Raw genomic sequence first — 27,038 nt, 5'->3', positions numbered from 1 at the left:
CAGCTTCTTGCCTCTTGGGTTCAGGTGATTCTCCTGTCTCAGCCTCCTGAGTAGCTGGGACTTGGGAGGCCAGGCGTGCACCTGCCACACTGGGCTGATTTTGTATTTTTGGTAGAGATGGGGTTTTTCCACATTGTTCAGGCTGCTCTTGAACTCCTGACCTCAGGTGATCTGCCTGCCTCTGCCTCCCAAAGTGCTGGGATTGCAGGCATGAGCCACTGAGCCCGGTCCTGTTCTTTTTTATATTTAAGAGAAAGGAAGGAGATGGTGGGATGATTATAGCTACTATAAAACAATTTTAAAAATATTTAAGGCCGGGCGCGGTGGCTCAAGCCTGTAATCCCAGCACTTTGGGAGGCCGAGACGGGCGGATCACGAGGTCAGGAGTTCGAGACCATCCTGGCTAACACGGTGAAACCCCGTCTCTACTAAAAAATACAAAAAACTAGCCGGGCGAGGTGGCGGGCGCCTGTTGTCCCGGCTACTCGGGAGGCTGAGGCAGGAGAATGGCGTAAAAACCCGGGAGGCAGAGCTTGCAGTGAGCTGAGATCTGGCCACTGCACTCCAGCCTGGGCGACACAGCGAGACTCCGTCTCAAAAAAAAAAAAAAAAAAAAAATATTTAAAAGTATTATTAAAGTATTTAAAATACCTTTAAAATATTTCTCAGCATATCCATTTCATCTCAAGCTCACAAAGCAGTTCTTTGTGGAAGGGTATTTGAGCCAACATTCAGGAAACCTGGGTTCTAGCCTTGGTATTACTGGTCACTTAAATTGTGTGATCTTGGGCAGCTCACTTAAATCTCCCTGGGCCTGGTTTCCTCAGTTACCTATTGAATATTTTGGATATGATTTCTCAGGTTCTTTCCAGCTCACTCTATTATATTCTGTGCTTTATGTGCTAACTGACTGATTTTTCACAGCTTTGTTGACATCACAATATATGACTGATACCAGAAATACCTTATAATAAGGCTTCGGCTGGGTGCGGTGGCTCACACCTATAATCCCAGCACTTTGGGAGGCCGAGGCAGGTGGATCACGAGGTCAGGAGATCGAGACCATCCTGGCTAACACAGTGAAACCCTGTCTCTACTAAAAATACAAAAAATTAGCCGGGCATGGTGGCAGACGCCTATAGTCCCAGCTACTGGGGAGGCTGAGGCAGGAGAATGGCGTGAACCCAGGAGGTGGAGCTTGCAGTGAGCCGAGATCATGCCACTTACACTCCAGCCTGGGTGACAGAGTGATACTCTGTCTCAAAAAAAAAAAAAAGAGAAAAAAAGGCTTCATAATATCCGATGCTTTATAAATGACAAATCATGTTATTTTAAGTTCTACTGTTTTTTTTTTTGAGACGGAGCCTCACTCTGTCACCCAGGCTGGAGTGCAGTGGCGCAATCTCGGCTCATTGCAACCTCTGCCTCCCAGGTTCAAGTGATTCTCCTGCCTCAGCCTCCCGAGTAGCTGGGATTACTGGCATCCGCCACCATGCCTGGTTAATTTTTTGTATTTTTAGTAGAGACGGGGTTTCACTGTGTTAGCCAGGATGGTCTCGATCTCCTGACGTTGTGATCTGCCCGCCTCGGCCTCCCAAAGTGCTGGGATTACAGGCGTGAGCCACCGCACCCGGCGTTTTAAGTTCTACTTTAAACACTGGCACCAAGAGAGACCTGTAGGAAACATAAGTAAGGAAAGTTTAAGTTTGTAATATTTGACAAGGATCTGTTGAGCTGTTGAGCTGCTGTTGTGCTAGGTTCCAAGGGGTACTCAAATATAAAACTCCTGGTTTAAGGATTTTGTCTGGAAAACAAACTCCCTTGCCAGTGATTGATTATTATAAAAAGGAAGTTGATAAATGTTATAAGAGTTTCATTGCATTGCAATTTAAGAAATTAAGTTCAGATTTTTTGGTTCCTTTAACATAATTGAATGTATTCTTTTTTTTGTTTGTGGGTTTTTTTTTTTTTTTGAGACGGAGTTTTGCTCTTGTTGCCCAGGCTGGAGTGCAATGGTATGATCTCAGCTCACTGCAACCTCCACCCCATGGGTTCAAGCGATTCTCCTGCCTGAGCCTCCCAAGTAGCTGGGATTACAGGCATGTGCCTCTGCACCCAGATAATTTTGTATTTTTACTAGAGATAGGGTTTTACCATGTTAGTGAGGCTGGTCTTGAACTCCTGACCTCAAACAATCCACCTGCCTCAGCCTCCCAAAGTTCTGGATTATAGGCATAAGCCACTGAGCCTGGCCAAATGTATTTTTTTTTTTTTTTTGAGACGGAGTCTTGTTCTCACCTAGGCTGGAGTGCAGTGGTGTGATCTTGGCTCACTGCAACCTCCTGGGTTCAAGCCATTCTCCTGCCTCAGCCTCCTGGGTAGCTGGGATTACAGGTCCCTGCCACCATGGCCAGCTAATTTTTATGTTTTTATTAGAGACGGGATTTCACCGTGTTGGCCAGGCTGGAACTCCTGACCTCAGGTGATCCGCCTGCCTTGGCCTCCCAAAGTACTGGGATTATAGGTGCCTGGCCTAACATAATTGAATGTATTCTGAGTGCTGCTCTATGCTATACATCGCAGGGACTCATGGTGAAAAAGCAATCTCTGCCCTCCAACAACTCGCGTTTTTTTTTTTCCATGTCTGGAAATTGCTTACCCTAATAGATCTATCCTTCTGTCCCAGGAAAGAGAAGAATTTTAATACTGTGTCGTCACTTATAGGTTAATAATTCATCTACATATTGAGCTTAACTCACTCCAGAAATACCTAATAACTTGCTTGTTTTCTGAGAAAATGTTCATTATTTTACTGGATTCTACAACCTTTTCTTTGTCAGTTTCCAGATAACTTTTTTTTTTTTAGACAGAGTCTTGCTTTGTCGCCAGGCTGGAGTGCAGTGGCGCAATCTCGCCTGAGTGCAATCTCCGCCTCCCAGGTTAAAGCGATTATCCTGCCTCAGCCTCCCATGTAGCTGGGACTATAGGTGCCCACTAACACGCCTGGCTAATTTTTTGTGTTTTAGTAGAGAGGAGGTTTCATCATGTTGGCCAGGATGGACTTTTTATTTTTTTAAGACAAGATAAGCTCCAGAAATAACCATCTGCATTTAGGTGAACTTTGGTTTGTTAGTCATTCATTCGTACAAAGAAAGAGTAGGTTCTACAATTTTGTCTTGATTATTTTTTCAAAGAATCAAATTCAGTTGGTCACAAAGGAAAGGATTTTAGTCTAAAGGATTATATTGTAGGAGTTAACAGTATTTACTGGAGTTAGGTTGATTTTGAATTTTGACTCTACTGTGTATTGGTAGTATGATCTTTGGCCAACTTGCCAAGCCTCTTTGTGCCTTAGTTTTCTCATCTGTAAATTGGGAGTGGTAATAGCGTATATACATAGGTATTATGTGTTTCTGCTTCAACAAGACTTGGCTCACAGTGTGAAGTGTTAGTTATTATTGTTGTTTTCATTATCATCATTACTATCAACCTTATCTTTCTTAAAGTTATGATCTGAGTTCATTAGTCATTCAGTAAACCTATTTAGGCTGAGCATTGTAAATTTAAGTATCTGCAAGGGCTGGATGAACATTTAGTAAGTAATGATATATCAGATTGGGACTTTAAGTGAACTAGGGAATTCATGCCCCTCCAAGGGAGCAGCTGTTAAAGCAGCTTTGGCTTACATTTTTTTTTTTTTTTTGGGACAGAGTTTCACTTTTGTTGCCCAGGCTGGAGTGCAGTGGCATGATCTTGACTCACTGCACCCTCAACCTCCGCCTCCTGGGTTCAAGCAATTCTCCTGCCTCAGCCTCCTGAGTAGGTGGAATTACAGGCGCTCTCCACCACGCCTGGCTAATTTTTTGTATTTTTAGTAGAGATGGGGTTTCATCATGTTGGCCAGGCTGGTGTTGAACTCCTGACTTCAGGTGATCCACCTGCCTGGGCCTCCCAAAGTGCTGGGATTACAGGCGTCAGCCACCACGCCTGGTGTGATTTTTTTTTTTTTTTTTTTTTTTTTTTTTGAGTCGGAGCCTTGCTCTTGTTGCCCAGGCTGGAGTGCAGTGGTGCAATCTTGGCTCACCACAGCCTCTGCTTTCTGGGTTCAAGCAGTTCTCCTGCCTCAACCTCCGGAGTAGCTGAGATTGCAGGTGTGCGCCACCACCCTGGCTAATTTTATATTTTTAGCAGAGACGGGGTTTCTCCATGTTGGTCAGGCTGGTCTCGAACTCCCGACCTCAGGTGATCCACCTGCCTCGGCCTCCCAAAATGCTGAGATTACAGGTGTGAGCCACCACACCTGGCCTTTTTTTTTTTTTCTTTTGATGGAGGTAAAAGTAAGTATGTGAGGTTATGTATATGTTATTTAGCTCGATTTAGCCATTTCACAATGTGTACATATTTTAAAACATGTTATAGGCTGGGCATGGTGGCTCATGCCTATAATCCCAGCACTTTGAGAGGCTAAGGCAGGAGGATCTCTTGAGGCCAGGAGTTTGAGACCAACCTGGATAACATAGTGAGACCCCGTCTTTATGTTATTTCAATAAATAAATAAAACCTGTTTTACATGATAAATATATACCTTTTTTGTCAAGTAAAAATAATTTTAAAAATACTACTTAAGGTCTTGGGAATACACTCACAATGTATTGGTAGTTAATTTTTTTTTTTTTTTTTAAACCAGTTGCTGTGGCTCACGTCTACAATCCCAGCACTTTGGGAGGCCAAGGTGATAGGATTGCTTGAGCCTTGGAGTTTGAGAGCAGCTTGAACAACATAGTGAGATCCCGTCATTATATTTTTCAAAATTAAAAAGAAAGTTTTCAGAAGGTTAAAAAATAAATTGAGGCAAAATTCACTGTTTTAAAGTGTACAATTCAGTGTTGGCTTACTATTGACCTCGGGGAGAGTACAGACCAAGTGCAGCCTGAACATCTTGATTTTTTTCTAAAGAGAAGCTGGAAATCAAGATTTTGTAAGAAATTTTTATTGTTAAATGTTGGCAACTTATGAATTCATAGTATAAACGCTGTGGGCCAAACAAATTACCACTGTGGGCAGAATTTTTCTTGTGGCTTGCCGCTTTACAACCTCTGATCTGGGGCTTGACTTTCTGCAGCATAACCCATGGTCTCTGCCGTCTGAGAAGAAAGTTCTTACCCACATAAAGATTTAACCAGCCTGGGCAGCATGGCGAAACCCTGTCTCTACAAAAAAGCCCCACAAAAATTAGCCAGGCATGATGGTGGTGTGCGCTTGTTGTCCCAGCTCAAGTGTGAGGGTTGCTTAAGCCCTGGAGGTTGAGGCTGCAGTGAGCTCATGTCGCTGCACTGATATCATGTCACTACACTCTAGTCTGGGCAACAGAGTGAGACCCTGTCTCAAAAATAAATAAACAAACAAACAAATAAATAAAACAGTTCAATGCCTCAAAGCAGTCTAGTGCTGAATGAGAGGTACGTAGAATAATTATTAAGGCAGATAGAAGGAGGGAAGTTATTTAGTTATTCAGAATATGCCAAGGTACAGAGGCAGGAATGGACTTCAGGGGGTGGAGTTTAATTTTAGAGTGTTTGTGTGAGCCTGGTAATAGGCAAAAGTTTTGAAAAGTTGAATAGAGTCAAGCCTCTTATTTTGAATAACCTTGAGACCTATTGGCTGATAGGATTAAATGGTATTTTGTGAAGATTTATTTGGCAAAATTGAAGTCTGTCGTATTTACTATGGTTGGAGGCAGGGAGACTAGGCTATGGAGGTGTCAGTAGGAATGAAAATAAAGGGAGAAAAGCTTGTATAAGAGACAAAAGATTGCATCAAAGAGGGCCAATTTTGAAAGCTTTTTCTCTATTGACTTTTGTAAAAACTGGGATATGGGAAGATATTGTGTACAGGCTATATTCCTCTTTTCATGTTGTGAATCTTGCTTTATCCCTTACTCAGTCCCAACAGTTTCCTTGTTGATGGATTACGTACATATTCTCATGATTTCCCAGCTTTCACAAGTAGAATAGAAGGAAAAGCCAGGTCAGGCATGGTGGCTCACACCTGTAATCCCAGCACTTTGGGAGGCTGAGGTGGGTGGATCACTTGAGGCTGGAGTTTGAGACCATCTTGGCCAACATGGTGAAACCTTGTGCCTACTAAAAATATAAAATATTAGCCGGGCATGGTGGCGCATTCCTGTAGTCCTAGCTACTTGGGAGGCTGAGGCATGAGTATTGCTGGAAACCGGGAGTCAGAGGTTGCAGTGAGCCGAGATCGAGCTGCTGCACTCCAGCCTGGGCGACAGAGCGAGACACTGTCTCAAAAAGAAAAACCACCAAAGTAGCGCAATTGCTCATCACATTTCTTGTTTGGGGTTTTTGGTGATCTCGGTTAACCTCTGGTATATTTCATTAGACCTTAGTTTATACATTGAATTTTCATATTTACCAAGGTTTGGAAACAATGACAAATGGCTTGCTCTTAGAAAGAGGTAGAATTTTGCTACAGCAACTTGATGTAACTGATATGGCTGGGCGTGGTGGCTCACGCCTGTAATGCCAGCACTTTGAGAGTTCAAGGCAGGCATATCCCTTGAGCCCAGGTATTTGAGACCAGCCTGGGCAACATGGAGAAACCCTGTCTCAACGAAAAACACAAAAAATTAGCTGGGCATGGTGGCATGTGTGCCTGTAGTCCCAGCTACCCAGGAGGCTGAGGTGGAAGGATTACCTGGTCCCGGGAGGTCAAGGCTGCAGTGATTGACCTGTGATTGTACCACAGTACTCCAGCCTAGGCAACAGAGTGAGACCCTGTCTCAAAAAAAAAAAAAAAAAAAAAATTATGATTCAGAATGTTTGAAGAAACCAATAAATGTTGTAGAAAGGTGGAATATGTTTGTTCTACGTAACCTGAGAAAATTATTTTTAGGATGTTATTTTTAAAATAAGATTTAGATTTTGTTCTGTTTATACTTATGAAACTTTTTTATTTTTTGTTTTTTACATACCTGGGAAGTTATTCCTTATTCTTGGCCAAATACAAAATGTCATTATTTTAAAGACTTTTCGCAAGTAAGGTGAATAGTGTGTTAGGTATAGTCTGAGTATTAAGAATATCTGAGATATGTATTAAAAAGAGATGTAGGCTGGGTGCGGTGGCTCACGCCTGTAATCCCAGCACTTTGGGAGGCCAAGGCGGGAGGATCATCTGAGGTCAGGAGTTCGAGAGCAGCCTGGCCAACATGGTGAAACCCCGTCTGTACTAACAATACCAAAAAAATTAGCCGGGTGTGGTGGTGGCACGCCTGTAATCCCAGATACTCGGGGGGCTGAGGCTGGAGAATTGCTGAACCCAGGAGGCAGAGGCTGCAGCGAGCGGAGATCATGCCATTGTACTCCAGCCTGGATGATGAGAGAAACTCCGCCTCAAAAAAAAAAAGATATGTAAAAAAAAAGAATATTTGAGATACAGCAAAGTTTTTCTCACGGATGAATAAAAATACTGAACTGGGCCTTTAAAAAAGTACAGAAAATTGCCTCTGTCATAGAGATGCAGCAGTAGGTCAGATGAGCTAAATCTAAATTTCATTTAATGAAAAAGGCATTTTGCTTTTATTTTTGAAGGATGGTCTAACCTAGTTTTTGGAATTCATTTGTTCTGCAATTAAAAGGGATTTTTAGGTGGTTCATTTAATTATAGCTCTGTTTTGGAAATGGGAAGGAAAATAACGTGTGAGAGAGATTAACTGCATTTGCTTCTGTGGAAAGTCAGTAGTCAAAAGAAGATTCTGGATTATTTATTTATCTAAAAATATGGAACACTTGGTGAATTTTCACCTTATCCTTGCTTAGAGGATATGCTAACCTCTGTGTTCTAATTTTTTAGTATATGTGTTGCTGAAGCAAACACACAGATTATTTTTTTCTGTTAAGTTTTTTGGAGGAAAGATATTTACTATAGGTCTTAATTAAAAACTATATTCTGGCCGGGCGCGGTGGCTCAAGCCTGTAATCCCAGCACTTTGGGAGGCCGAGACGGGTGGATCACGAGGTCAGGAGATCGAGACCATCCTGGCTAACACGGTGAAACCCCGTCTCTACTAAAAAATACAGAAAACTAGCTGGGCGAGGTGGCGGGCGCCTGTAGTCCCAGCTACTCGGGAGGCTGAGGCAGGAGAATGGCGTGAACCCGGGAGGCGGAGCTTGCAGTGAGCTGAGATCCGGCCACTGCACTCCAGCCTGGGCAACAGAGCAAGACTCCGTCTAAAAAAAAAAAACTATATTCTGTATATATTGAAATGTGCAGAACCCTGCTGCTGCTGCTTTTCATTATCCAGAATGTTGCTTGCATCTCTCTGCTATCATCTTCTCTCCCTTTGTTTTTGCCCTTGGGGGTTTATAATTTTTATTCCTTTATTTCATCTTTTCTGAGGTTTTGGAAGGGAATGGAGAATGAAGCGTGTTCATTCTGCCTGGCTAGTTGATTGTATATAGAAATTGACGTTTTCATCTCTAAGGGACAAAGAAAATTAGGAAAATATCTATCTTAGTTTTTTTTTTTATTGTGGTAAAATATGCATTACATACAATTTACCATTTAAGTATTGTTAAGTCTTCAGTTCAGTGACATTAAGTACATTTACCTTGTTATGCCACCATTACCACTATCAGTCTCTAACTTTTTCATCATCCGGAACTGAAACTTGTACCTATAAAACAATAATTCTCCATTTCACCTCCTCCCTGCCCTGGTAACTACTACTCTGTTTTCTGTCTCTGTGAATTCAACTATTCTAGGCACCTCATGGTAAAAGTGGAGTCATACAATATTTGTCCTTTTTTTTTTTTTTTCCGAGATGGAGTCTTGCTGTGTCGCCCAGGCTGGAGTGCAGTGGCGCGATCTCCGCTCACTGCAAGCTCCGCCTCCCGGATTCATGCCATTCTCCTGCCTCAGCCTCCCGAGTAGCTGGGACTACAGGCACCTGCCACCATGCCCGGCTAATTTCTTTTTGTATTTTTAGTAGAGACAGGATTTTACTGTGTCAGCCAGGATGATCTTGATCTCCTGGCCTCGTGATCCACCCCTCTCGGCCTCCCAAAGTGCTGGGTTTACAGGTGTCAGCCACTGCGCCCAGCCCCCCTTTTTTTTTTTTTTTTTTTTTTGAGGCAGAGTCTCGCTGTGTGGCCCAGGCTGGAGTGCAGTGGCTGGATATCAGCTCACTGCAACCTCTGCCTCCCAGGTTCAAGCGATTCTCCTGCCTCAGTCTCCTGAGTAGCTGGAACTACAGGCGTGCGCCACCACGCCCAGCTAATTTTTGTATTTTTAATAGAGACAGGGTTTCACGATGTTGACCAGGATGGTCTCCATTTCTTGACCTTGTGATCCGTCTGCCTCCGCTGGAATTACAGGCATGAGCCACTGGGCCTGGCCAATATTTGTCCTTTTGTGTCTGGTGTATTTCACTTAGCATAATGTCTTCAGATTTCATGTTGTACCATGTGTCAGAATTTTATTCCTTTTTAATGCTGAATAATATTTCATTGTATATATTTTAGTAAGTTTTTGAAGGACTATACAGCAATGACATATTTTTTGTTTTCATTTGTTCTGCAGTTAAATGTTATCTTTTTTGCTGTGAACTATGATTTTAAATCATGAAATTAACATTGAACTATGCTAGAGATACTAGTTTTGGGCCACATCTTCTGTTCTGGCCTTAGGAAATCCACTTTGCTTGGGTTGTTTGTCTTAGTTGTAAGAGTTTATTTAAATTCTGGATACAACTCCTTTATCAGATACATGTTTTGCAGATTTTGTCTCCTAACCTATTGCTTGTCTTTCCATTTTTTTAATGATGTCTTTTTTTTCAAAAATAGAGATGGGGTCTTACATTGTTGCCCAGGCTGGTCGAAATCCTGGGCTCAGGTGATTTTCCTGCCTTAGCCTCCTAAGGTGCTGTGATCACAGGTGTGAGCCACCATGCCTTTCCCAGGAAGTTGAGTGCAATCAAAATTAGAAACTTTGACTCTTTTTAAATTTATTTTTGAGGCAGAGTCTCACTCTGTCACCCAGGCTGGAGTGCAGTGGCACGATCATGACTCACTGTAATCTCCACCTCCTGGGTGCAGGAGATTCTCCTGCCTCAGCCTCCCGAGTAGCTGGGATTACAGGTCTGTGTCACTGCACCTGGGTAATTTTTGTATTTTTAATAGAGACGGAGTTTCACCATGTCAGCCAGGCTGGTCTTGAACTCCTGGTCTCGAGTAATCTACCCGCCTTGGCCTCCCGAAGTGCTGGGATTACCAGTGTGAGCCACTGCGCCTGTCTGGAACTTCAACTCTTTAGAAGACATACTTAAGTTGGGGCATGGTGGCGTGCGCCTGTAATCCCAGCAGTTTGGGAGGCTGAGGTGAGAGGATCACTTGAGCCCAGGAGTTGGAGACCAGCCTGGCCAACAACGTGAGACCCCCATATCTACAAAAACAAAACAAAACGAAACAAAAAAACAACTATCTGGATGTGGTGGTGTGTGCCTGTGTTTTTGTTTTGTTTTGTTTTTTGAGATGGAGTCTTGTTCTGTTGCCCAGGCTGGAGTGTGGTGGCACAATCTCAGCTTACTGCAACCTCCGCCTCCCAGGATCAAGTGATTCTCCTGCTGGGACTACAGGTGCGTGCCACCATGCGCGGTGAATTTTTTTTTTTTTTTTTGAGATGGAGTCTTGCTTTGTAGCCCAGGCTGGAGTGCAATGGCGCGATCTCTGCTCACTGCAGCCTCCGCCTCCTGAGTTCAAGTGATTTTCCTGCCTCATCCTCCTGGGTAGCTGGGATTACAGGCGCACGCCACCATGCCCGGCTAATTTTTTATATTTTTAGTAGAGACGGGGTTTCGCCATGTTGGCCAGACTGGTTTCAAACTCCTGGCCTTGTGATCTGCCCGCCTTGGCCTCCCAAAGTGCTGAGATTACAGACGTGAGCCACCGTGCCCGGTGTGTGTTCCTGTATGTAGTCCCAGCTATTGAATGAGGCAGTAGGATCCCTTGAGCCCAGGAGTTCCAGGGTGTAGTGAGCCGTGATCCCACCACTATACCTTAGCCCTGTCAACAGAGCAAATTCCTGTCTCTCAAAAAAAAAAAGAAAAACTGAATACACTCAATTTCTCAGTTGTTTTCTTTAATGAATTATACATTTGGTGTCATATCTACAAAAATCTTTGCCTTACTGAGCAATCAATAAACTTTCTTAGACTTCCATTTGTTTACCTGTGAGAACAAATAAGATGTATGTGGTATTCTGCCTTCTTTGGAATAATATTTTTACTCTGTTTCCTTTTGAATTTAATCGGAGGGGCTAATCTTGGGATAGAATACTAAGGTGAAAATCTACAGACTCAAATTGGAATGTAGAATAGACTTTGCTTTCATAATCCTGTTTGTTTCCTAATAGGTAGGTGGTAATTTGATTCCTCTCCCCTTCCTAGTATTGAGGGCTCTTGGGTATAAGCTCTTATTTGTGTCATTTTATTCTAGGTTTTTGACACAATCTGAATAACAATGCTTTTTTGGCTCCTTTTAAGGAAAATGCATGAATTTTGTTGATGAAGTGCGTATGCATATTACTCAGTAACCCAGTATTGACTTCCAGTTTACTTGATAATTCTTTTTTCTTTTCTTGAGATGGAGTCTCGCCTTGTCACCCAGGCTAGAGTGCAGTGGCGTGATCTCAGCATACTGCAAACTCTGCCACCCCAGGTTCAAGTAATTCTGCCTCAGTCTCCCTAATAGCTGGGATTACAGGTCTGTGTCACCACTCCCAGCTAATTTGGTATTATCAGTAGAGACGGGGTTTCTCCATGTTGGTCAGGCTGGTCTTGAACTCCCGACCTCCGGTGATCCACCTGCCTCAGCCTCCCAAAGTGCTGGGATTACAGGGATGAGCCACCGTGCCCGGCTATTTTATATGTATATAAAATAGAAATGGGGTTTTACTGTGTTGGCCAGGTTGGTCTCAGAACTCCTAGACTCAAGCGATCCTCTCACCTCAGCCTCCCAAAGTGCTGGGATTACAGGCATGAGCCACCAGGACTGGTCTGTAATTCTTTTTTTTTTTTTTTTTTTTGAGACGGAGTTTTCACTCTTGTTGCCTGGACTGCAGTGCAGTGGCACAATCTCAGCTCATTGCAGCCTCCACCTCCTGGGTTCAAGTGATTTCTCCTGTCTCAGCCTCCTGAGTATCTGGGATTACAGACATGCACCACTGCACCCGGCTAATTTTGTATTTATAGTAGAGACGGGATTTCTTCATGTTGGTCAGACTGCTCTCAAACTCCTGACCTCAGGGGATCTGCCTGCCTCAGCCTCCCAAAGTGCTTGGATTACAGGCGTGAGCCACTGCGTCTGACCTTTTTTTTTAAGTGAAGTGAAGCAGTGCGAGTGGAGAAGGAACAAAGAAATCTGTAACTTGTTGTGATCAGTTAGTTGTAAAAACCAGTACAGTTGGACCAGCCAAGGCCTGTAATTCTTTTTCTTTTTTTTTGAGGCGGAGTCTAACTCTGTCGCCCAGGCTAGAGTGCAGTGGCGCGATCTTGTCTCACTGCAACCTCCGTCTCCCGGGTTCAAGCAGTTCTCTGCCTCAGCCTCCTGAGTAGCTGGGATTACAGGCATGCGCCACCATGTCCGGCTCATTTTTGTATTTTTAGTAGAGATGGGGTTTGACCATCTCGGCCGGGCTGGTCTTGAACTCCTGACCTTGTGATCCACCTGCCTCAGCTTCCCAAGGTGCTGGGATTACAAGCATGAGCCACCGTGCCCAGCCGCCTGTAATTCTTAAATAATGTTTATAAATGATCTGAGGAAAGTTTGCTGGAAGGATGAGGCATGGTGGCTATTAGGGTCTTTTTTTTTTTTTTTTGAGACGGAGTCTCACTCTGTCGCCTAGACTGGAGTGCAGTGGTGGGATCTCAGCTCACTGCAAGCTCTGCCTCCTGGGTTCAAGTGATTCTCCTGCCTCAGCCTCCCAAGTAGCTGGGACTACAGGCGCCCACTACCACGCCTGGCTAATTTTTTTTTTGTATTTTTAGCAAAGACGGAGTTTCACTGTGTTAGCCAGGTTGGTCTCGATCTCCTGACCTCGTGATCCGCCCGCCTCGGCCTCCCAAAGTGTTGGGATTACAGGCATGAGCCGCCGTGCCCAGCTGTTAGGGTCTTATATTTTGAGAATGTATGGATATTAAGAGATAGTCAGAAACAATTTTTTTTTTTTTTTTTAAGACTGAGTCTCACTCTGTCGCTCAGGCTGGTGTACAGTGACGTGATCTCAGCTCACTGTAACCTCTGCCTCTCAGATTCAAGCCATTCTCCTGCCTCAGCCTACCGAGGAGCTGGGACTACAGTAGGCACTTGCCACTACGCCCAGCTAATTTTTTTTTTTTTTTTTTTTAAGTAGAGACGGTGTCACCATGTTGGCCAGGCTGGTCTTGAGCTCCTGACCTTAGGTGATCCGCTCACCTCGGCCTTGCAAAGTGCTGGAATTACAGGCATGAATCACCACCTCTGGCCAGAAACAAGGATTCCTTAGAGCCAGGAAATTCAACATTATATTTAATTAGGTGTGTAATTTCACACAAGCATTGTTTGCAAGAGAACAAAACTTATAGTAGTACAACAATATTTATATTTATTGTGGCAAATGCTTTAAACTCTAGCAATAGTCAAAGCTAGAAACAACTTGTAATAATAGTTAATTTTGAAATGTTTGTCAGAAAGCTGTTTGTTAGAAAGGGGAAGAAATCACCTTCTGGAGTATTAGATACAGAGTTCAAACCAGCAAATGAATGCCAAAAGTTAGATCCTGGTGCCAATTTCCTTAAACTCTGTGTTTATACTGTTGAACCTTAAAAGTTGTAGCTTCCTCTTTTTCTCTTTGAATAATGTAATTGTCCTTTTTTGCATATGCTTTAGAATCCATATTGATATATTTGGTTGGAAAATGGGAAAGGAGCTTTTAGTGTTCTGAGATCATTGTGTGATGTTCAGAACCAAAGTGTCACTGTTAGGTGTGGATAATGGTTCATATTCTACCTCCTTGTTAAGTCAATTGTTAAGTCAATTTTCTCTAGTAAATAGGAAAGCAACCACTTTCCCTATCATGAGGGATTTTGGGTTTATTCCCACTAGCTTTGCTGAGAAATTAAATTATGGAAATGGGTATTTACCCTCTGCTCCAACCTAAATAAACTTTTATTCCTTCTGCCAATACCTTCAGTAGCCCATACACCAAAGTCAGCTCCTTTTTTTTTTTTTTTTTTTTTTTTTTTGAGACAGAGTCTTGATCTCTCGCTCAGGCTGAAGTGCAGTGGTGCGATCTCGGCTCATGACAGTCTCTGCCTCCAAGTAGCTGGGATTACAGGCGCCTGCCACCACACCTGGCTAAGCTCCTTTGTGTTTATTAGTGGAGAATGGGATCTAAAAATGTACCTGTGTTCTTTCTAGCTAGTCTTTGCTACTGTGCCCCTAAATAATGGGATCTAGTTTTTCACTTGAGTAGTGGTTTGAGAACATGGCAGAGTGGCCCTGTCCAAGGGGGACATACTACTCAGTATGTATTTCTAACTTACCACACATGCTTATGTATTTTATAGTAAGATTATTTGAGAGTTTGACTTCATTAGGTTTTAGTTCTCTGAATACCACTATAAACTTTAGCTCTTTGAACTCTGGACTTTCTGCCACAAGCAGTTTTTCTCCTTATTGGTTTTTTCGTGTCTTCTGAAATGTCATTTTGTTGGATTCTTTTAAGAAAATATAGGGCTATATTAAATTACTTAAAGGTTTTCTAAGTCACAATAGATGTGGCCTATAAAAATAGCTGATTATGTTGAATGTGTTATTTCTGAAAATAAACCAAGCAGATTTCATAATATCCTGTTTAATAATTTCTCTATTAATAAGATACATATTTAAAATAAGGCTATAAATGTTTGTTGGTTAAGAGACAAGATATTGCTGAAATAATCTTCTGAAGTATGTCTATCCCTTTCCACATTTTTGTTTCCACTGCCTTTTCAGGAAGATGTTAAGGTTAATTTTACCTCTGGCTGTGTTTTAGCACCTTCTTTCTACATTGGGCATTCTGTCTGTCACATTTTTTTAGTGTAGCAGTAAACATTACTCAAAATAAATGATTTATAGGCCAGACGTGGTGGCTCACGCCTGTAATCTCAGCACTTTGGGAGGCTAAGGCAGGCAGATCACCTGAGGTCAGGCATTTGAGACAGCCTGGTCAACATGGCAAAACCCCATCTCTACTAAAGATACAAAAAAAATTAGCTGGATGTCGTGCACGCCTGTAATCCCAGCTACTAGGGAGGCTGAGGCAGGAGAATTGCTTGAACCCAGGAAGCGGAGGTTGCAGTGAGGGGAGATTGCGCCACTGCACTCCAGCCTGGGCGACAGAGTGAATCTCTGTCTCAAAAAAAAAAAAGATTATAAAGTGCTAAGAATTGACCCAGCTGGGCACAGTGGCTTATCCTTGTAATCCCACCACTTTGGGAGGCCAAGGCAGGAGGATCGCTTACTTGAGCCCAGGAGTTCGAGACTAGCCTGGGCAACATGGTGAGACCCTGTCTCTATCTCCCAATAAAAAATTAGATGAGCCTGTGGTATGTGGCTGTTAGTCTCATTTACTCAGGAGGCTGAGGCAGGAGGATTGTTTCAGCCCAGGTGGTTGAGGCTGCAGTGAGCTTGATCACACTACTGCACTCTAGCATAGGCAACAGAGCAAGACCCTGTTTTGAGTTTCTTTGTAACTGACAGACTAATAGGTAATAGAGTTTTAAAATATTATTAGATTTTTTTTTTTTTTTTGAGATGGAGTCTCGCTCTGTCACCCAGACTGGAGTGCAGTGGCATGATCTCAGCTCACTGTAACCTCCACCTCCCGGGTTCAAGTGGTTCTCCTGCCTCAGCCTCCTGAGTAGCTGGGATTACAGCTGCCTGCCACCATGCCTGGATGATTTTTGTATTTTTAGTAGAGATAGGGTTTCACCATGTTGGCCAGGATGGTCTTGATCGCTTGACCTTGTGATCCGCCCACCTCAGCCTCCCAAAGTGCTGGGATTATAGGTATGAGCCTCAGCACCCAGCTATGATTTAGATTCAAACTGTATCTTCATTGGTTCTAGTCACAATGGTTTACAGTGCTAAGTAAAGCTATAGATTGCATACCACTGTACTTGTGAAGACTTTTTTTTTTTTCTTTTTTTTGAGACAAAGTCTCACTGTGTTGCCCAGGCTGGAATGCAGAGGTACAGTCATGGTTCACTGCTGCCTCAACTTTCTGAGTTCAAGTGGTACTCCCAGTTTGGTCTCCCATGTAGCTGGGACTAGAGGCATGCACCACTGCACCTGGCTAATTTTTAAATTTTTTGTAGAGATGGGGGTCTCACTGTATTGCCCAGGCTGGTCTTCTGAAGGCTTTTAGTTTGGTTTTTTGCTTGTTTGTTTTTAAATCTTGCTTGCTTTCTTTTCTTTTTTTTTTTTTTGAGATGAGATCTTGCTTTGTCACCCAAGATGGATTGCAGTGGCCTGATCACAGCTCACTGCAGCCTCTACCTGCTGGTCTCTGGCAATCTTTGTGCCTCAGCCTCCCAGTTAACTGGGACAACAGGCGCATGCCACCACATCCAGCTAATTTATTTTTATTTTTTGTAGAGACAGGATTTTGCTCTCACATATCTGTCCAACCAATAAACAAACACAAAAAAGTTACGATACTTAGGGCAAAGTTTTCTCTAACTCCTCAAAAGGACTTGAATTTAGGACATCTTTCTTACCGAGACATATAAAGGCTTAAAAGTGTCTATTACAATCCAAAAAACCTACCACTGTCTGACGTTTCTCCCCTAAATGAGAGCACTAATAGCCTATTCAAAAGAGTCTCTAATTATGAATGTGAAGTTACAAAGAATATTTTTTGTTCTTAGATCTATGAAGATAACACAAAAGCAACAAATGAAAACATAATGCATCAAGTTTCACTTTAGTCCCCTTATAACAGAAAACAAGAGATAAAGATAAGAGCACTTTTGCTGTCCTAGAACTTAAAATGAAAATCTGAGAGAGACCCATAATGTAAATACAATCATCCCTTGGTATGTGTGGGGATTGCTTCTGGGACCACCACATATAACCACATCAGTGCATGCTCTGAAGTACGCCCTGTGGAACCTGCATATGTGAAAAGTCCTTTCCATATACGTGGGTTTCACATCCCATGAGTACTGTATTTTCAGTCGGTGTTTTTTATTTTTATTTTTTATTATTTTTTAACATTTTTTAATTAAATAGAAATGAAGTCTCACTATGTTGCCCACACTGGTTTCAACCTTCTGGGCTCAAGTGACCCTTCCTGCTCAGCCTTCCAAAGTGTTGGGATTATGGGCGTGAGCCACTGCTCCTGGCCTCAATCTGTGTGTGGTTGAAAAAAGGCTGCATATAAGTGGATCTGTGCAGTTCAAACCAGTTGTTGGGCAAGAACCAACTGTAATTAGAATTATAAAAATTGATGACATTCCCTCTATGTGAGTAACAATGCAGTAAGAATATGAAGATTTTAGTCATTAATTTTGACTTTGTGGGAAATGGAACTGCAGACTAGATGCTACAGAAGAGAAACACTTGAGGGTGAAAACGATTAACAGCAAGAAAATGGGAAAGAGACTAAGAAATCCAGTTTCTTAGAAAAACATATTCAATAGAAACTTAGGAACAGAAGTGATGTCTTGGTTGGCCATGAGATAGTAGATCCCTACAACTACTAGAAGGTGTCCATTATTTAGCTAGCCTTTAGGGTAATGTGCAGGTGGTCATGTTTCAGACTTTTTTTTTTTTTTGAGACAGAGTCTCGCTCTGTCGCCCAGGCTGGAGTGCAGTGGCCGGATCTCAGCTCACTGCAAGCTCCGCCTCCCGGGTTCATGCCATTCTCCTGCCTCAGCCTCCCGAGCAGCTGGGACTACAGGCACCCGCGACCACGCCCGGCTAGTTTTTTTGCATTTTTTAGTAGAGACGGGGTTTCACTGGGTTAGCCAGGATGGTCTCGATCTCCTGACCTCGTGATCCGCCTGCCTCGGCCTCCCAAAGTGCTGGGATTACAGGCTTGAGCCACCGCGCCCGGCCATTTCAGACTTTCTTACTGAAACTCTGACCACTGGGGAGGTTAGATAAGCATCTTTATAAGGGGTTATCTATGTTACAGGCATTGGTTAAAAGTCCTTGCTGAAGAACACCTTGGTATGCAGGAAACAAACATTGGTCAGGGCCAGGTACAGTGGCTCACGCCTGTAATCCCAGCACTTTGGGAGGCCTAGGTGGTTAGATCATTTGAGGTCAGGAGTTTGAGACCAGCCTGGCCAACATGGTGAAACCCCATCTCTACTAAAAATACAAAAATTAGCCAGGTGTGGTGGCAGGTGCCTGTAGTTCCAGCTACTCGGGAGGCTAAGGCAGGAGAGTCACTTGAACCTGGGAAGTGGAGGTTGCAGTGAGCCAAGACCGTGCCACTGCACTCCAGCCAGGGCGACAGAGTGAGACTCTGTCTCCAAAAAAAAAAAAAAAAAAATTGGTCAGCATGATAGTTTCACTTCAAGATGGCATCACTCTTGCCATGCAGCAGGCAGTTTTCCTACAACTGTCTTTAATTCTACAGATACTCTCTCAGTCTTTACAATGAAACTATAAATTATAAATTATCTACATTTATGGATGAAGAAAGCATGGCTCAGAGAAATTCAGTAATTTGCTCAAGTTCACAGGGTAACAGTTCCGGAATGTTTATCTAGATCTGTCTAACTTCACTGTTTGCATACGTAATTACTATGCTATAATGTCTCCTGTAATACATGGTACAGAATTGACAAGAATAATTTTTTTCTTTTTTCTTTTTTTTTTTTTTGAGACAAAGTCTAGCTCTGTCACCCAGGCTGGAGTGCAGTGGCACGATGTTGGTTCACTGCAGTCTCAGCCTTCCAGGTTCAATGATCCTCCCGCCTCAGCCTCCCAAGTAGCTGGGATTACAAGCGTGTGCCACCGTACCTGGCTAATGTTTGTATTTTTAGTAGAGACGAGGTTTCACTATGTTGGCCAGGCTGGTCTCAAACTCCTGACCTCAGGTGATCCACCTACCTCAGCCTCCCGAAGTGCTAGGATTACAGGCGTAAGCCTCTGTGCCCGGCCTAGATTCAATCTTTTTTTTTTCTTTCTTGAGATGGAGTTTTGTTCTTGTTGCCCAGACTGGAGTGCAATGGCGCAATCTTGGCTTACTACCTCCCGGGTTGAAGCGATTCTCCTGCCTCAGAATTCCGAGTAGCTGGAATTACAAGCATCCACCACCAGGCCCAGCTAATTTTTTTTTTTTTTTTTTTTTTTTTTTTTTTGAGACAGAGTCTTGCTCTGTCGCCCAGGCTGGGGTGCAGTGGCCGGATCTCAGCTCACTGCAAGCTCCGCCTCCCGGGTTTAGACCATTCTCCTGCCTCAGCCTCCCGAGTAGCTGGGACTACAGGCGCCCGCCACCTCGCCCGGCTAGTTTTTTGTATTTTTTAGTAGAGACGGGGTTTCACCGTGTTAGCCAGGATGGTCTCGATCTCTTGACCTCGTGATCCGCCCGTCTCGGCCTCCCAAAGTGCTGGGATTACAGGCTTGAGCCACCGCGCCTGGCCTAATTTTTTGTATTTTTACTAGAGATGGGGTTTCAACATGTTGGCCAGGCTGGTGTTGAACTCTTGACCTCAGGTGATCCACCCGCCTTGGCCTCCCAGAGTGCTGGGATTACAGGAGTGAGCCACCGCGCCCAGCTTAGATTTAATCATTTTAACCATGTATGCAGTTGTAAGTGATAGTGAGACCTAAGAGTTTGGCTCTCAGGGGAGAGGATGGGACTTGAAGTATAGGTTATCTGTTTTTTCTACTCTGTTTTATGCTGTTTTTAAAATTGTACAAGTCAACAATGATACATGTTTCACTTCTAGAACTTCAAACAATACATACAAAACTGCAGTTCCCTGTGACCACCTACTTGAGTACACAGGTGCCCTCCTCCTCAATGGAATGTATACTTTTTCTGTGTTTATTTATAAGTATTTGTACTCATAGGAGTATATAGTGTTTTAGTTTGCAAAAATAATATCATACTGTACATACTGATGGGGTGATCATTTTGTGATCCACCCCACCCCAACTCATGTATGCTATTCTGCAACTTTAAAGATGTTCTTGGGATCTTTCAATTTCAGTCATTAATAAGTTACTTATTTTGATACCTGCATAGTAATCTGTTCTGTGGTATGAATATGTGATTTATTTAACATATGCCAATTGATAATATAGGTTGCTTCTAATTTTTTGATATTATGCAAATAGCAATTTTTATTCTTTTCAAGAATTTAAAATGCTTGGTGAATTTTAGTTATGTAAAACTAGTATGTATATGTACATAAATTATTGAAATTACTAGCATGTTTTTGGCAGAGCACCTCACAATTCTATATAATGATTCTCTGTAATTATCTGGAGAGTCATTGTTCTTAAAAATATTTGCAGGCTATGCTTTCATTAATCTTTTCTACATGAAGTTAATTTTAGTTTTTAAAATATACTTCATTTTTGTAGAGATCTAAAATTTTTTGCGACTTTGTAATTAATGTTAATTTATATTTAGAATAGTTTATACTGTACTATTAGAAAGGGCATTTTCTTGCAATAAATAGTTAGTGGAGATGAGTGACTGTTGATGGAGATGAGTACCTTTATCATGCAGAATATCAGCACCTAGATATTGGACTTTTCTCACTGCCCCTTAATTTACTTTTTTTGATATTGTCGTTCTATGGCAAACAGGCTTTTGGATATTGAGGAGGGAGTAATACGTGTACATAATGTGTTATAATGTCTTTGAGGACCCTTCTCATAACAAGCCATTTGAATCAGAATAATATCTTGTGCAATATGGTGTTAAAAGGCTTTTAGGTTACATCTCATTTCTTAATATATTATGGATGACTACTAATGACTTTATGCTGTTTACCTTTCATTTTTAAAATAAAAGGGTTCTTTTAGCAGATTTTGTTTATAAAACATCTCATTTGAAATAGTGCAATTTAAATAAACAAGATAAAGGAAAAAATATATGTATTATGCCAAGAAAATGAGCTAGTCCCTATGGTTGAGACCAAATTTTAGCTTCGAGCATTTTTGTATGTAAGCACAGAATGAGGTAGGTTGGATTTTATAGGGTTCATCTCAGTAGGAATTAATTATTGTTCCATTTCATTTTTGCAGAAATGAGAAGCCATCATAATTGTTTTATATTTAAATTTTTAAACGGAAACCTAAATTTGCATAAAAACTCAAGACAGCGTTTACAGTTTCAAGGCATTTTGTTTGCCTTATTGTATTTGTGTACTTCTTACAAAAGTACCTGGCAAACAGTAAGTGCCAAGTATATTTAGTTTAATTTTATTTTTTATTGTATCTTATTTCTTCTTTTTTGAGGTAGGGTCTTCCTCTGTTACCCAGGCTGGAGTACAGTGGTGTGATCACAGCTCACTGCGGACTTACCTCCTGGGTCGGGAGTGGTGGTGTGCACCAGTGGTCCCAGCAACTCAGGAGGCTGAAGCAGAAGGACCCCCCAGCCCGGGAGGCGCTCCAGAACACCCCAGCTTGGGTGACAGAGTGAGAGTTTTTCCCAAAAAATAAATAAGTAAATAAAGTTGCTTGGGACATGTTATATAGATGATATTTAAAGCTATCTGGATAGGTAATATCCTCCAGGTTATAATCATCTGTACCCCATTGCTTGATGGGGTGATCATTTTGTGATCCACCCCACCCCGACTCATGCATGCTAATAGTTATGTATGCCTTTTCTCAAATTTATCTGCCTGCCTTTTGTCAGATGATTTTCAGTGAACCTTCACTGGGCGCAAAGGGGAAGTCTTGTCTTGGCCCCTGTAGTACTAACAAGCATTGTCAGATTTTGCCAATAAGTTAGGTAGGATAAAGACTAGAATTGAAAATTGTGTTTAGCAATGTAAAGGCCTTTGTTACACTGTCTTCAGTAATAGCCAGGTTAGCACTATTTACGTACGTTTTTAATGGGAATTTTTGATGTTTACACTGCCTCCTTTGCCATGTTCAGGTTTTCCAACCTATTGGTGGTATGTCTGACAGTGGATCACAACTTGGTTCAATGGGTAGCCTCACCATGAAATCACAGCTTCAGATCACTGGTAAGTTTTAGAAACATCGGCAGCTTTATTTTTCCCCATGTGATTAAAAAATAATCCTGAGAGGGCCGGGCATGGTGGCCCATGACTGTAATCCCAGCACTTTGGGAGGCTGAGGTGGGCGGGTCGCTTGAGGCCAGGAGTTTGACATCAGCCAGGCCAACATGGAGAATACAAAATTAGTTGGGCGTAGTGGTGCACGCCTGCTGTCCCAGCTACTTTGGAGGCTGAGGCATGAGAATCGCTTGACCTTGGGAAGTGGAGGTTGCAATGAACCGAGATTGCGCCACTGCACCCCAGCCTGGGTGATAGGGTGAGACTGTCTCAAAAAAAAAAAATCTTAAGAGAACAAAATATTTAATGGCTGTTACATGTCAGGTGCTCAATTAATATTTGCTGAATGAATGAATGAAGACATACAGATAGTAATTTTTATTGTAGAATATTCTTGGATATTTTACAGTTTTTTTTCCTTGAACATGGGCACCTGGGTAGTTGCTTATTTTGTTTGTTTTGTATTGTATTAACAGCTTTATTGAGATATAATTCATATCCCCTACAGGTTACCCATTTATTGGGATTACACGCCTGTAATCCCAGTACTTTGGGAGATCCAGGTGGGCGGATCACCTGAGGTCAGGAGTTTGAGACCAGCCTGGCCAACATGGTGAAACCCCGTCTCTGTTAAACATAAAAAAAATTAGCTGCACGTGGTGGTGCATACCTGTAATCCCAGCCACTTGGGAGGCTGAGACAGGAGAATCGCTTGAACCTAGGAGGCAGAGGTTGCAGTGAGCCGAGATCATGCCATTGCACTCCAGCCTGGGCGACAGAGCGAGATTCCATCTCAAAAAAAAAAAAAGACTTCAGTCTTTATATTCCTGCTATATAAGTTTAGTTATTGAAAACTCAAGGAAGGAACAAAGGTAATTGTAATTGTTTCCTTCTTTGGTGGATCTGGACTTAGGCAGATAAGAGAACTTCAGAAAACAACTTCATGCTGTACTTTGAGAGAAAGAAGATTGAGGGAGGGGAGCTGCAGGGGTCAGAGAGATCTTGAGAGACTCCTTTAGTTCAACAAGTCAAAGCACCATATTTTGGGATATCAGTTTCTGAACCCCAAAAGTACATTCACAGAGTTGTGCAACCATCACCACAATCAACTTTAAAATATTTTTGGCCGGGTGCGGTGGCTCAAGCCTGTAATCCCAGCACTTTGGGAGGCTGAGACGGGCGGATCACGAGGTCAGGAGATCGAGACCATCCTGGCTAACCTGGTGAAACCCCGTCTCTACTAAAAAATACAAAAAAAAAACCAAAAAACTAGCCGGGCGAGCTGGCAGGCGCCTGTAGTCCCAGCTACTTGGGAGGCTGAGGCAGGAGAATGGCATAAACCCAGGAAGCAGAGCTTGCAGTGAGCTGAGATCCGGCCACTGCACTCCAGCCTGGACGACAGAGCGAGACTCCGTCTCAAAAATATATATATATATATTTTTGTCCTTCCAGAAAGAAGCCCTGTACTCATTAGCAGTCACTCTCCATTTAACCCATCCACCCACAAACCCAGGCAACTCCTGATCTTTCTGTCTCTAGATTTCCCTATTCTGGATCTTGCATATAAATGGAATTGTACAATGTGTGGCCTTTTGTGTCTTCTTTGAGCAGACTGTTTTCAAGGTTCATCCTTGTTGTAGCATGTAGCATTACTTAATTCCTTTTTTTGCTAAATAATATTTTATTGTATGAGTATACCAAATTTTAAAAATCCATTCTTCAGTTGAGGGATGTTTGGGTTGTTTCTACTTTTTGGATATTATGAAAAATGCTATAAACATTTGTGAACAAGTTTTTGTGAGAATGTATGTTTTCAGTTTTCTTGGGTATATACCTAAGAGTGAAATTCCTAGGTTATATGGAATCCATGTTTATTAGCATTTTGAGGAATTCCGAATTATTATTATTATTTTCTTTTTTTTTTCTTTTTGAGACAGAGTTTTGCTCTTTTGCCCAGGTTGGAGTGCAGTGGCGTGATCTCGGCTCACTGCAACCTCCGCCTCCTGGGTTCAGGTGAGTCTTGTGCCTCAGCCTTCTGAGTAGCTGGAACCACAGACATGCACAGCCACGCGCAGCTAATTTTGTATTTTTAGTAGAGATGGGGGTTTCACCATGTTGGCCGGGCTGGTCTCGAACTCCTGACCTCAGGTGATCCACCCTCCTTGGCCTCCCAATGTGTTGGGATTACAGGCGTGAGCCACCTCGCGGGCCCAAATTATTTTTCAAAGCAGCTGCACCGTTTTGCATTCCCACCAGCAATATATGAGGATTCCAATTTCTCTACATTCTTGCCAGTGATTATCTTTTTTTATGATAGCCATTCTAGTGGGTGTGAAGTAGTACTTTACTCTGTGTGTGTGTGTGTGTGTGTGTGTGTGTGTGTGTGTGTATGTTTTGTCTATTTAATTTTGATTTTTTGTTTTTTTTTGAGACCAGATGACAGTCTGCTCTGTCACCCAGGCTGGAGTGTAGTGGTGCAGTCATGGCTCACTGCAATCTCTAACTTCTGGGCTGAAGTGATCCTGCCACCTCAGCCTTCTGGGTAGCTGGGACTACAGGCATGCACCACCCTACCCAGCTCCCCATTGTGGTTTTGGCTTGTACTCCTCTGATGGCTAATGGTATTGTCTTTTCATGTGCTTGTTGGTCATTTTTGTATCTTTTTTGGAGAAATGTCTGTTCACATCATTTGTTTGCTATTGTAAATTAATACCTCTGTTGCTATTGTTAATTAATATCTGTCTTTATTTCTTCCTCTAATCATTTCATGTGCTACTTTCAGATTAATGTTCTTAATATGCCATCCAATATGTTTCATTCCTGCTCAAAAACCTTGGGTACTTTTCTTAGACTATGGTATAGAATTTCTTTAGTATGAGCTAAGACCCTTCACCCTCTGTCTATATATGGTCTCTTTGTAGGTTTTTTATTTTTTATTTTTTTTGGAGACAGAGTCTTGCTCTGTCGCCCAGGCTGGAGTGCAGTGGCACAGTCTTGGCTCACTGCAACCTCTGCCTCCCAGGGTTCAAGCAGTTCTCTGTCTCAGCCTCCCAAGTAGCTGGGGTTACAGGCACCCGCCACCACGCCTGGCTAATTTTTGCATTTTTAATAGAGACGAGGTTTCACCACCTTGGCCAGGCTGATCTTGAACTCCTGACCTCATGATCCACCCACCTCGGCCTCCCAAAGTGCAGAGATTACAGGCGTGAGCCACCCCACCTGGCCTGTAAGTCTTTATATGTGAACCATTTGTACTAGCTAGAATGAGTCACTGGATTTTCCTCAGACATATATGTATTTCTGTCACACAGTGAAAACCTCAGTCTGTCTTTAATTTGATAGCATTTATTGATTATAGAACAATTATCATCCTCTGTATTTTAGTTTCAACTATGCCTGGCTTATAGCTTCTTCTGGATTATGAATAGGTCACAGACCATATCATTATTGTTTTCCTCAAAACCTAAAGGCGATTGAATATAAAAGTAATACTGTGTTAAGGTAACCACGTCGTAGAATTTTTTCACTAACTGGTCTCTTTCCTTAGCAGTATCTATTTCTTAAAGAAAGATATTACTATTTCTTAGTTAAGGCCAGATTCCAATTTCCCCTCCGTCCCCATCCTCAATCTAGCTTGAGTAGCTGACTTATATCATACCAGAATTCTTATGACTTCTTTTTGGCAGCTTAAAGTTGAAAGTTTTTACTAGAACAGTCTTTTAAAACATTCTGTACTTTTTCAGATTACATAAATAATAGACATTTTATTTTTTACTGATTTTAAAAAATAGTAAATTATTCTCAGAGACAATGATTAATAGTTTTTTCTTTGCATAAATGTCTTCTTTGCTATCATCATTATTGAATTTTTTTTTACTGTGATGATGAACGCTAATTGCACCTCAAAAAGTCGTAATCCATAGACATTTCAGATTTTTTTCTTTTTGAGACGGGGTCTCACCCTGTTGTCCAGGCTGGCGTGCAGTAGCGTGATCATGGCTCACTGCAACCTTGATCTCCCAGACTCAGGTGATCCTCCCACCTCAGCCTTCTGAGTAGCTGGAACTACAGGCGTGCGCCACCACACCCGGCTAATTTTTGTATTTTTTATAGAGATGGCGTTTCGCCCTGTTGCCCAGGCTGGTCTCAAACTCCTGGGCTCAGGTGATCCACCCACCTTAGCCTCCCAAAGTGCTGGTATTACAGGTGTGAGCCACCTCACCCAGCCCCATCTCAGATTTTTAAAATCTTGGGTCTAAAATATTCTTTTATTTATTTATTTTGAGACATTTTATTGTCCAGGCTGGAGTGCAATGGCATGATCTCAGCTCACTGCAACCTCTGCCTCCCACATTCAAGCAATTCTCCTGCCTCAGCCTCCCGGATAGCTGGGATTACAGGCACCTGCTGCCATGTCTGACTAATTTTTGTATTTTTAGTAAAAACGGGTTTTCACCATGTTGGTCAGGCTGGTCTTGTACTCCTGACCTCAGGTGATCCACCAGACTCTGCCTCCCAAAGTGCTGGGATTACAGGCATGAGCCACCGTGCCTGGCCTTCAATACTCTTTTTTTAATAAATTTTTTTTTCTTTTTCTTTGTCTTTTTTTTACTCATTGCTTGCTAATTGGTTCTAAATATTCTGAGTGTGCTCGAGTATAGGGCAAAAAACAAACACACCATGAATAATGAGTAATAGTTCAGCAAACATATTAGATATGAAA

At 42.3% G+C, this 27,038-nt stretch overlaps 3 protein-coding genes across 20 annotated transcripts in view; 2 read left to right on the top strand and 1 right to left on the bottom strand.

Annotated features, from left to right (window-relative positions):
* EIF2S2 (eukaryotic translation initiation factor 2 subunit beta) overlaps positions 1-27,038 on the bottom strand; it is a 511,882-nt gene that overhangs the window by 316,169 nt on the left and 168,675 nt on the right. Inside the window, exon 1 of one of the 11 annotated variants that reach the window (XM_050807243.1) lies at positions 10,453-10,462. The exons of the other annotated variants lie outside the window; for them this stretch is intronic. The gene's annotated coding sequence lies outside the window, so the exon portion shown is untranslated. Of the gene's footprint in view, positions 1-10,452; positions 10,463-27,038 lie in introns of those variants that run through there. 11 annotated transcript variants of the gene reach the window in all.
* MAP1LC3A (microtubule associated protein 1 light chain 3 alpha) overlaps positions 1-27,038 on the top strand; it is a 306,452-nt gene that overhangs the window by 125,061 nt on the left and 154,353 nt on the right. The window lies entirely within an intron of this gene.
* Positions 1-27,038, top strand: part of ITCH (itchy E3 ubiquitin protein ligase) — a 136,904-nt gene that overhangs the window by 8,762 nt on the left and 101,104 nt on the right. For 3 of the 5 annotated variants that reach the window (XM_050807044.1, XM_050807045.1, XM_050807042.1), the window contains exon 3: positions 22,174-22,264. The exons of 1 other annotated variant lie outside the window; for it this stretch is intronic. In XM_050807044.1, coding sequence (XP_050663001.1) covers positions 22,195-22,264 — 70 coding nt within the window. In that variant the 5' untranslated portion in view covers positions 22,174-22,194. Of the gene's footprint in view, positions 1-21,531; positions 21,708-22,173; positions 22,265-27,038 lie in introns of all 5 variants that reach the window. One more of the 5 variants, XM_050807043.1, reaches the window with a different exon arrangement.

This window comes from Macaca thibetana, chromosome 10, assembly GCF_024542745.1.
Source record: "Macaca thibetana thibetana isolate TM-01 chromosome 10, ASM2454274v1, whole genome shotgun sequence".
NCBI lineage: Eukaryota > Metazoa > Chordata > Mammalia > Primates > Cercopithecidae > Macaca > Macaca thibetana.
The sequence above is the reverse complement of the archived record's forward strand: the minus strand, read 5'-3'. Positions and strand labels throughout refer to the sequence as shown.